The sequence below is a fragment of the Vombatus ursinus genome, unplaced genomic scaffold (genome assembly GCF_900497805.2).
Source record: "Vombatus ursinus unplaced genomic scaffold, bare-nosed wombat genome assembly UNPS02014817.1, whole genome shotgun sequence".
NCBI lineage: Eukaryota > Metazoa > Chordata > Mammalia > Diprotodontia > Vombatidae > Vombatus > Vombatus ursinus.
The window spans coordinates 12,437,969-12,448,271 of record NW_020954595.1 but is presented as its reverse complement, the minus strand read 5'-3'; the positions used below and the strand labels follow the sequence as shown (position 1 = coordinate 12,448,271).

The 10,303-nt window shown below is 49.3% G+C and overlaps 1 protein-coding gene across 1 annotated transcript in view; it reads right to left on the bottom strand.

Annotated features, from left to right (window-relative positions):
- Nucleotides 1-10,031, bottom strand: part of GHRHR (growth hormone releasing hormone receptor) — a 21,196-nt gene extending 11,165 nt beyond the window's left edge. Inside the window, exons 1-5 of the mRNA XM_027835917.1 lie at nt 9,864-10,031; nt 3,531-3,633; nt 1,917-2,024; nt 1,306-1,403; nt 121-218 (exon numbers count right to left, since the gene is read on the bottom strand). Of these exons, the coding sequence (XP_027691718.1) occupies nt 121-218; nt 1,306-1,403; nt 1,917-2,024; nt 3,531-3,633; nt 9,864-10,031 (575 nt within the window). The remainder of the gene's footprint in view (nt 1-120; nt 219-1,305; nt 1,404-1,916; nt 2,025-3,530; nt 3,634-9,863) is intronic.
- Nucleotides 10,032-10,303: the final 272 nt, after the last annotated feature.

Sequence of the window (10,303 nt, the reverse complement as noted above, 5' to 3'; positions counted from 1 at the left end):
CCACTAATGATGACTGGTGACCATTGGTGACCCCTGAGGATCACTGGGGATCACCAGGGACCGTTACTGACCACTGGGGATGACTGGGGATGACTGGGGATGGTGGAGATAGTGACATACCTCAGCATCATGAGGATCATGATTGCCACAAGGAGGGAAGCCAGTGAGACACTGTAGCCCACGGTGTAAATGATCTTGACTGTGGAGAAGTAGGATTTCTGGAGAGGAAAGAGGAGTATCAGCTGGCTGGCAGGGGTGTTTTAGGTTAATCAGTTCACCCAGGGGTCCAATGTTTAGCAACTCCAGTACATGAACATTAAAACTTTCACATCAGGGAGATGAAGCTGTGATTATTCACACAAATTTTCCACACAATGCTTTTCCACTTTTCAAAATAACTTCCTGCCAGCTGCCTTTAATCCTCAGCTCCAGGCACGGCCAGGGAGGGTTGTCTTACATTGGCTGTTTGGAAGAGGGTGGAAGGGGAATGGGGGTGGGGCAAGAATAGGGGGAGAGATGGAAAATAAAACCTCAAAGCCCAAATGAAGGAAGTTCTTGCTTTTTGAGAGCCTTCAGAACTGAAGAGAAAGTGTGGAGACAGCAGGCCACACATTCCACAAAGAGAATAGTCCTCTTGCCCCTCGTGGCTGGGCAGTTTCTTACTCTTCCTCAAGCTACCCAGGACCCTGAACTCACTCCACCCTCCCAGGCACCTTGGAGCATAGGGGCCAATAACACTGTCCCATTTTACAGCTAAGGAAGCTGAGGCCTGAGTCACTAAGTGGTAGGCCCAGAGTCCTTCCATAAATGAACGAGAGGCCAGCATGCTGTTATATGGAGGAGCTGAAGTCCCAGTCAAAATATCTGAGTTCTCATTCCAACTCTGCCACTAACTTATCGTGTGACCTTAAATGAGTCAATTAACTCCTATGGGTCTCAGTTTCCTCATTTGTAAAATAGTAACTATAATATATACCCTCCCTGCTATGTGAGGGTGGGTGGGATTGGCTCAAGGGTCAGGCCTTCTACAAATGTGAAGCATCATTAGGGACTAGAATCCAGGCTTCCTGCCTCCCAGTCCAGTGGGCTTTGGCTACACCCCCCTGAATCCACCAAACCATCACCATCAACCCATCACCCACTGCCCCCGTCACTATTCTCATTCCTTTTGATGGCAGTTCTGGGAACAGAAGGAGGGAGTGTGACATAGGGGGCCCTGTGGGCCTCACCATGCTCCCTCCCAATCCCTGGGTACTCGGACCCTCCTTCCTTCCCCCTCCCCTCACCATCTTGGGAGCAGCCCACCTCCTCAGCCAGAGATTCCAGCTCCACCGGACATGCTTCAAGATATGGTGGGGAGGGGTCCGACCATCCCATGCCCGTGCAGTCTCTCCTCACTGTTCCTGGAAGGGGAAGAGATGATAGAGAAGGGGGATGGGAGCATCTGTCTCTAGGATAGCCCATGGACATTGTAGGGGACCCCAGTATTTCCCTAATGACAGGGGTACAAAACTGAAGGACATGGGCCCATAGGAAAAAGCACCAGGAAGGACCTTGAGGGAGGACCTTGTGCTTATGGCCTTGCCTCAGTGGCGGTCTCCTGAGCTACTGAGCCCTCTGCCCTTTGGGCCACTGAGCTGGCTGCAATTACAACCTCATTCTTTACTGCATATGGGAAGAACTGGGGCACCTTGGGCAAGGAAACCATTGGCCAGCTGTATCTTGCCTTACCCTGTGCTGAGTACTTATAGGAGGAGCTCTGTCCTCCATCCTCTCCTTCCAAGCAAGGTCAGAAGAGGCCAGAGGATGAGCAGGAGATTATGCCTGCCCCAGGGCTTTGGGTCCTCCTACCTCCTCCCTCCCAAGGTTCATCATCTGCCCCACCTCTCCCTGGCCATCATTCAGAACCACCTCACCTGGCTTGGGGCTGAAGAGAGAAAAGAAGTCCGGGCAGGGCAGGGTGACTGACGCCCCAGCTCCCATAGCTGGCCAGCAAAGCAGACCATCCCACTCCCTCTGGCAGCCTAAAGAGGAACAAAGCAAGCAGCCTTGTCATGGGTGTGAGGAGAGAGTCCAAGATCTGGGGGATGGAGAGGGAATAAGGGGAAGAGCCCAGATACATTGGGCAGTGGCTACTCCCTCTGTTGGCAGGAGCTACTCATGTCATGGGGAGAAAAGTGAACCTGCCAGTGGGAATGGGCTAGGTGCTAACTGGTCTCAAAAGCACTTTCTATTTTATTTGGTAAGGTAAGAAGAGCTTAGAAAAGCAGTTGATGGATGGAGCCAAGATGGTGGAGTAAAAGCAGTGACTTGCTTAAGCTCTCCCCCAAACTCCTACAAATACCTGTGAAAAATAGCTCTAAACAAATTCTAGAGTGACAGAACCAACAAAAAGACAGAGTGAAACAAATTTCCAGCCCAAGACAACCTGGATGGTTGATGGGAAAGGTCTATTGTGCCAGGCTGGGAGAGGAGCAGTTTAGCATGCAAACAAAGACCACGCCTCAGCAAACCTGGAGCAAGCCTCAGGGGACTGAATCATGGGCATCTGTGTGGTTTCCAGACTTCTCAACCCACAAACACCAAAGATAACTTAGAAGGTCAGTAGGAAAGTTCTGTCTGACCAAGGTGAGAGAGGAACTTGGTCCTGCCCCAGTCCTGGCTCAGCCCCGGGGTGGTGGCTGCTTCCAGAGCTCTCAGCCCACAGATGGAGGAGGAATTGAATGGCTGATCATAGGGGGATTGCAGGGATCTCTTTGCTGGTGCTGAGGCAGGATTCTCTTGCTTGCCAATGCTTGGATCTGGGTCACAGTTCTGGGTGGCAGTCCTAGGGCAAGGAGGAATATTGGCATAGTGGAGCTTGTGGCAGCAGTGGAGAGGGAATCCCCCTCACAGTTCCAAGGCAGAAAAGAGTGCTTGTGGTCACTCATAGACCAGAGCCCAGGCCAGGAAAGAAGTAAATACCTCACCCTTGATCATACCACCTTGGAAGAACTGAAAATTTACAGGTCCCTAGAAGTATCTCTGAAAACAGCTGCGCAAAACCCCCAAAGTTTGGGACAGTACATTCTCCACACTGGAAGCAGACTCTTACCTTAACAAAGAGTTTAAAACTCAAGTAATTGGCTGGGATCATGAGCAAACAGCACAAAAAAGGTCAGACCATGGAAAAACAGTTGAATGACCAGAGTGGAAAGGTGGTTTGTCTAACTCTGCACGCTTGCACTAGAGGCTTTGTTTGTCTTTCCTTATCAATCGCAGGAGAGAAGGTTAGGATGGGAGGGAGAGAAGGAAGATTTTTGCTGATTAAAAATAGACATAGATAGACAGACAGACAGATTGATAGGAAGTTAGATAGATAGATAGATAGATAGATAGATAGAATTTTTAAAAAGAAAAGAAAATCAGTCAAGATGTGTTTCTCCCTGGGCAGGACAAAGTCCCTGATTTCCCAGAGCCCACTGTGGACTAGCAGCCTAGACCTTCTCAGGCTTCTTGGTGGCCCACACAAGAGAAGGAGCTCTGGGTACCTGCAGTCCCATTGGATGGCTCCTCTTTTCTTGGCAGGCATGCCAACTCATCCTTTTTCAGCTCTTGGAGAAGATCGCATTCTGGGTGCACGAGCTCCAAGACCTGTGGGTAAAGAAGCTCATAAGTGTTGGAAGGGCCCAGAATATACTGCCCCATCCTGGAGAACGGGCCCAGTTTTCCTTGCTCTAGGGCAAGAGGCTGCTGCCTGACTTTTGGGGGCTGGGCAGAGTAATTACCTTCACTCTCATGGGAAGCAAAAAGTGTGGTCAGGCTGTTTGGCATCCTCCCAGGGCTAAGCAGGCAGCAGAATCAAAGGCTAGGGTCTCTGCCCTTAGGGAGTTCACAGTCCAGAGGACTGTGAACAGAACAGGCATCTACACAAGATTAAGAAGTTGGCCCATTAGCACATGGACACAGAACCATTCTGAGAGGACACAGAACCATTCTGAGAGGACACAGAACACAGTCACCGGAAATACTCAAAATCAGGAGATGGAGTGAGTTTGAGGAATAGAAAGGAGGCCAGGATCACTGAATCTCAGAGTATGTGGGTGGGGGAAGCATGGAATAATGAGATTTTCTAATAAGGTGAAGACATGGGCCCGTCCATAAGGAATAGGGAAGCAGCCAATAGACGGGGCGAAATTGAAGATAAGTTAGAGAGTGGGGATGACAGAGGGGCGATCTGCTGGGAAATATTGAGTGCAATGGCATCACTTGTGCTTGAGGAGGCAAAGAGAATGGTTATCTCTTCATGTGCAACAGGGGTGAAGGTGGAGATAGTGGCAGAAGGCATCTCAGCAATGTGAAATGAAGATGAAGGGAGAGGAGGGAGCTCTCAAGAATTGTTTGGTTTTAGGGGCAGCTAGGTGGCACAGTGGATAGAACACTGGCCCTGAAGTCAGGAGGACCTGAGTTCAAATCTGGCCTCAGACCAAATACTTGACACTTACTAGCTGTGTGACTCTGGGCAAGTCACTTAACCCCAATTGCCTAAAAGTAAAAAAAAAACACAAAAACAAGAATTGTTTGTTTTTTTCAGTGAAATATAAAAAAAGGTTCTCAGCTGACAGTTGGGGTGAGGGGAAGAGGAAGCCACCAGAGGTTTGAGGGTGGATGAAAGGGTTTGGAAAATTAGTTGTGGTGAGTGGAATAGTGAATCAATTGGGGAGGTGCAGAAGGATTTTCTTCCAGCAATGAAGGCACCATGGAGGAGGGCAGCTCTCCTCTCACTCTCTTCATCTCAAAATCTTTGACATCATCTCCCACTCTTTCCTCCTTTCCCCAAGTCTCTGAAACAGAGGTGACCCTTCTCTTTGCCAAGGCCAATCTCTCTGGATGTGCTCTTGATCAAATCCCTCCTGTCTTTTCCAAAAGATTGCATTCTCAATCATCCCCTCCCCCTTTTTTGAATATTCAACTTCTTCACTGGGTCTTTCCCTACTGCCTTCAGACATACCCAAGTCTCCTCCATTCTTAAAAAAAATCTTCACTAGGACACTACCATCCCCTGAAGCTATCATCTTATATTTCTCCTCCTTTTCTAAGCCGAAGTCCTTGATAGAACTGTCTATACCACCATCCTCCACTTCCTCTTGTCTCACTCCACACCCCTTTACAATTTGGCTCCTGACCTCATTACTCAACTAAAATGACTCTTTCCAAAGTTAATAATAATGTTTTAATTGCCAAGGCCAATGGCTTCATCTCAGTTCTCATCCTTCCCTGTGGCCTTTAATGCTGATGGACCACTCTCTCCTGGGTTTTTGTAGCTCTTCTCTCTCCTGGTTGACCTCCTGCCATCTGACCTCCCTTTCTTAGTCTCCTTGTTGACTCTTTAGCCATCTCATACCCCTTAATTGTGGGTGTTGCCTGAAGTTTTGTGCTGGGCCCTCTCTTCTCCTGTATTCTCTCTCCATAACCACATTAGTTTCCATGGTAGTTCAAACTATCAATACTATTTAGATGATTCTCAGTTCTATAGAGCCAGCCCCAATCTTTCCCCTGAATTCTAGTCCCACACCCCTAATGGCCTATTGGGCATTTTGAACTTGATGTTCCTGAGATATCTCAAATTTAACACGTCTAAAACTGAGCTTATTATCCTTTCCCCTAAACCCTTCTCTCTTTCAAATGTCCATATCTTTGCCCAAGGCATCCCTATCCTTCCAGACTCTCAGGTTTAAGATATTCTGGACTCCTCACACCACATATCCAATCAGTTGCCAAATCTTGCCATTTCAACCTTTATAACTCATCGTTCATCTAGTCCTTTCTCTTCACTCGTACAGTAGCTACTTTGGCTCAGTTCTCATTATTTTTCCACTAGATCATTGCAATGACTTCTTAATTGGCTTTTCTTCTTCAAATCTCTTCCCATTCCAGTCTATTCTAAAAACTACCTCCAGAGGAATTTTCCTTAAGCACAGATAGATTATGTGATGCCCCTACTCAAGCAACTGCAGGGCCTCCCAATAGCCTATGGGCTAATATATAAGCTTCTCTGTTTAGCCTTACACAACGTTGCCCGGATCTATCTTTCCAGTCTCACTGGATATTACTTCCCCTCCCACACTCCAGAATCCAGGCAAACGTGTTCCCACACACAATACTCCATCTCCCTTCACTATGAATTTGCACTAGACATTAACTCTCCCATATGCCTGGAATGCACTCCCTCCTTGCCTCCACCTAATATAGCCTTTCTACTCCTTTATGCTGCACCTCAGACACCAAGGGGTGGATGGTGATTCTTCCTTTCCTGATCCACTAACCACTGGTGTCTTCACTCTCAAATTGTCTTATACTGAACTACTAATACATCTGCACATATCAACTTAACTCTTTACATATTTTTATGTGAGCACATTTCTCCCCCACTCCATTAGGATGTAAAATCTTTGGAAGTAGGGATTGGTTAATTTGTGGTATTTGCATCCTTAGCACTTAACATAGTGGCCTATGTGCAGCACATAGGGGGTGCTTAACAAATGTTTGTTGAGTGATTGATTGAAACTCTGGTCCACTGGGCCCAAGGCCAATGCTCTTTCCCTACCCCAAACTACCCCCAGGAGGTAGTTGGGTCTCCCAGTGTCAGCCTCCCTAGGCAGAACATCATGAAGGCTACTTTGATACTACCCAGGGGACTGGTGATTAAGCAAACACTAGAGAAGGCAAAGGGTGGTCCCCACCTGGGTAAAGGGGCAGGGGCCAACTAGGGAGCTGGGCTGGCTTATTACTGGGCTTTCTTCACAGCACTAACAGCCAAAGGCTGAGAAACGCAGGAAGATAGCTGTTGGGGCAGAAAGTATGAATGCTAGCAAAGTTTCTGGAGTTACAATTCAGAGGTGTCAAGGGGGCTGACCATTTGCCTTACTCAACCCATTTCCACAAAGCTTCAATCTTTTCTGACCAATGATAGTGCTTCCCCTTCACCCATCCCCACATCACCTTTTTCCCTTTGCTGAATGTCCCTTACTGACCCTGAGCCAGATCCAAGGTGCCCTTCCTTGGGCTCAGGCAGCTGATAGGATGTATCTCTGTTTACTCAGACCTTGAAACTTTTCCGAGTCCTCCAGTTTTTCCTAATGCCCCAGATTCTGGCCTTGGCTTTTACATTCAAGGCTTATGTGAGACAAATCATTCAGACTTTGGGGAGGGGAAGGTCTGGGAACAGGGTGGTTACTGTCAGTGGGAGAGAAGCCCTGACTATCTTGTCAGCCCACCAACCTAATTCTTGACACCATACTGGAGCTGTCCAAGTGCTGACATGGGTCAACCTGAGAGGGCTCCCTGGAGAAGTCAGTGTCTGCTTCTGCACTTATTTAAAATTCTCACCAGGCCACTAGGTGGCACCATGGTGCACAGAGCAAGGGCCTAAAGTCAGGAAGATTCATCTTCCTGGATTCAAATCTGGCCTCAGACACTTACCAGATGTGTGGGCCTAGGCAAGTCATTTCACTCTGTTTGCCTCAGTTTCCTTATCTGTAAAATAAGCTGGAGAAACGTCAAACCACTCCAGTATCTTTGCTAAGAAAACCCCAAATGGGGTCACAAAGAGTCTACTAAATACTACTGAACAACAATAATTTTCAGCCCTTCTCCGTCCCTCTCCTCTCCTCTCCTCTCCTCTTCTCTCCTCTTCTCTTTTTTCTCTTCCCTTCTCTTCTCTTCTCTTTTCTCCTCTCTTCTCCTCTTTTTTCTCTTCTCTTCTCTAAAGTATTTTCTATGCCTGACACCGGCAATTATTGATATTGGTCACAGGCTAGGCCCAGACACTCATGCTTTGGCAGAGAGGGTGGGAGGACCATTAACATACTCTTTCAGTTCAGTTCTCAGAGAAGGAACAAAACAAGGTGATTTCAGCCCACAGAGCAGGTGACCTTCTCTGTTCCCAGCACAGCTGCCACCCAGGCTGCTAGTTTCCATCTCCAAAGCATGAATAATAAAAGTCATTTTATCTGGGAACTGGTTATAGAGAGGGCAGCCTACTACTGAGCTTTATCCATATGGACACTGTGGTGAAGACTGGGGGACACAGCTGCTGGGGAGCAGAGCAGGGTGGGGGAGCTAAGATGGCACCACAGAGCCCACGTGGCATCCTGGGGCACTAAAGGAAGCAGGTTATGGCTGACCATGAAGCTCCTTGTAATCCCAACAAGTGCTCTCTGCCCCAGCTAGGCTGCTCTCCCTGAACACTTCTGCCTTTATCCATGCTTTGTTCCTAAGACACACACCTGAAATACCATCCCTACTCCTCCCTCATTATCTAATCCCTAGCCACACTTTAGGGCCCTGCTCCAGGTCTGCTTCCCCAGGAAGCTCTCCCTGATTACTCCAGCTCCATCCCCACCATCCACCCTCCACTGCAAGGTCATAGGTTGTGAGCTAGAAAGTATCTCTGGGGATATTAAGTCCAGCCCCTTCATTGCACAGGTGAGGTAACTGAGGCCAGGGGAGATGAAGTGACTTGCCCAAGGACCCACACTGATTGCCACCTTCAATATTTGCCACTTATTGTACCCCATCTAATAGCCTGATAGCACCATTCGGAACGGGTCTCTGAATATTTCCCGTAGGTGGATCTTGTCTTTACAGACAAACTAGGAGCTCTCCTCCCCCAGTCAGGTGCTACTTCTTGCCCGTACCCCCCTCCTCTGGGGTGACTGGCACAAGGCAAGGCCCTGGGAGATGAGCCTTTTCCCCCTTGACACCCCAGCTCTGGCCCAGACGATCATAGGGACCTCACTCCCATCCCCATGCTGACGGGACTCAACAAAGACCACCCTCCCAGTCCCAGGCCAACACAAGGACCGGCTTCCTGGGACTCTGTCCCTGGAGCCACACCTGGACAACACAAACCCTTTGGAGGGATTGTTGGGGGATGATTCTACTGGGGGGATCTTGGGAATCAAAAGAGCTAAAGGAGCCTCCTGCTTGTGCTTGCCCCTCCCCCCTTCAGGCCTCCCTCCTGGGCCGCAGCCGCAGAGACAGTCCCTCTCCTCCTCTTTCTCCCCTTCCCCCAATCTCATCCCCTGGTGCCCTGACTAGGTATAGCACCCCAAAACAAGAGCGGCTCTTTTTCTCCTGACTTGAGGAGTTCTTGGCACCAACTCTCTTGGGCATTTTCCGAAAACACAGGGAGACGCGGAGTCCAGCAAGGTCCCACTGGCTCAGGAGATACATCCTACCCAGAGAAGCTTTGGAGACCACCCAGCTCGTCCTCTGGTCCCCACAATCTCTCTTTGACTGTCCCTGCTCCTCCTCCCAATGGAGGCTCCATGTGCCTAGGCCCTCCTCTCCTGAGGAGTCAGGGGATCATCAGGGGGCTCTCCTGCTCCTTCCCCTGCCCCCACCTCCTATCCAGGCCCCTGGAACAAGCTCCTTCTCCCCCCCTTCCCCTTCCCACTCTACAAACCATGGGTATTTCTCAATTTCTGCAAAAAACAACTTTCTTATGCTCTAATTGTGCCAACTGGCCCATCTAGATGCTTGGGTTCCTTTTGATTAATGACTGGCTGAAGCCCAAAGCCATCTGACCTGTGCTGGAGGCTGATACCCATGTCCTGTTTTTCCATTAATAATCAACTCTTTGGGATTAGACACAGTCATTTACTTGATATAAACAGAACTGAAGTGTGAGTCCTCCGCCCAGCTGGCATACCCTCCGATGGGGGTCATTGGGCTGCTGGACCCCATCCTAACCCAGGGGTTAACTGCATCCAAGGGGAGAGAGGGACCTCCTTCTCTCATGATTTTCTCCTCCTTTTCTAGGGCCTGAAGCCCAACCAGAGGCAGTACCAGGCTAAGGGACATCAAGGCAGGCTACTTACACCGGCCACAAGACTGAAGGAGCAAAGAATCCAGAGGCCCCAGGGGTTGGCAGGCATGGTCTTCAGCAGGGAAAGAGGGCAGCCACCTCCAGGCTGGGATGCTTCTGTGTCCTGAACATCTGCCCTCTTGGGCTTGCTTGGCACACAGGAAGGCACCTGAATAATCATGGCATGCTGATTGGGTCTGAACGTCCACTGACTATTCAACAGCGTGGGGGGATCAGCTTGTTCTTCTGTATACCTCCTCCTCCCTCCTTCTCCCTCAAGCAGACCCTCCCTCTAGGCTCAGGGGAAGCGCAGGCGCTGTCCAACACATTGCAATGAGCTAGAGGAAGGTGCAACTAGACCAAACTCTTATCCAATTTAGAGGTGCCACAAAGTGGGATCACCAGACAGCAAAGGGGTGGGAGGTGGGGAGAGAGAGAGGAGAGCAGAGTCTG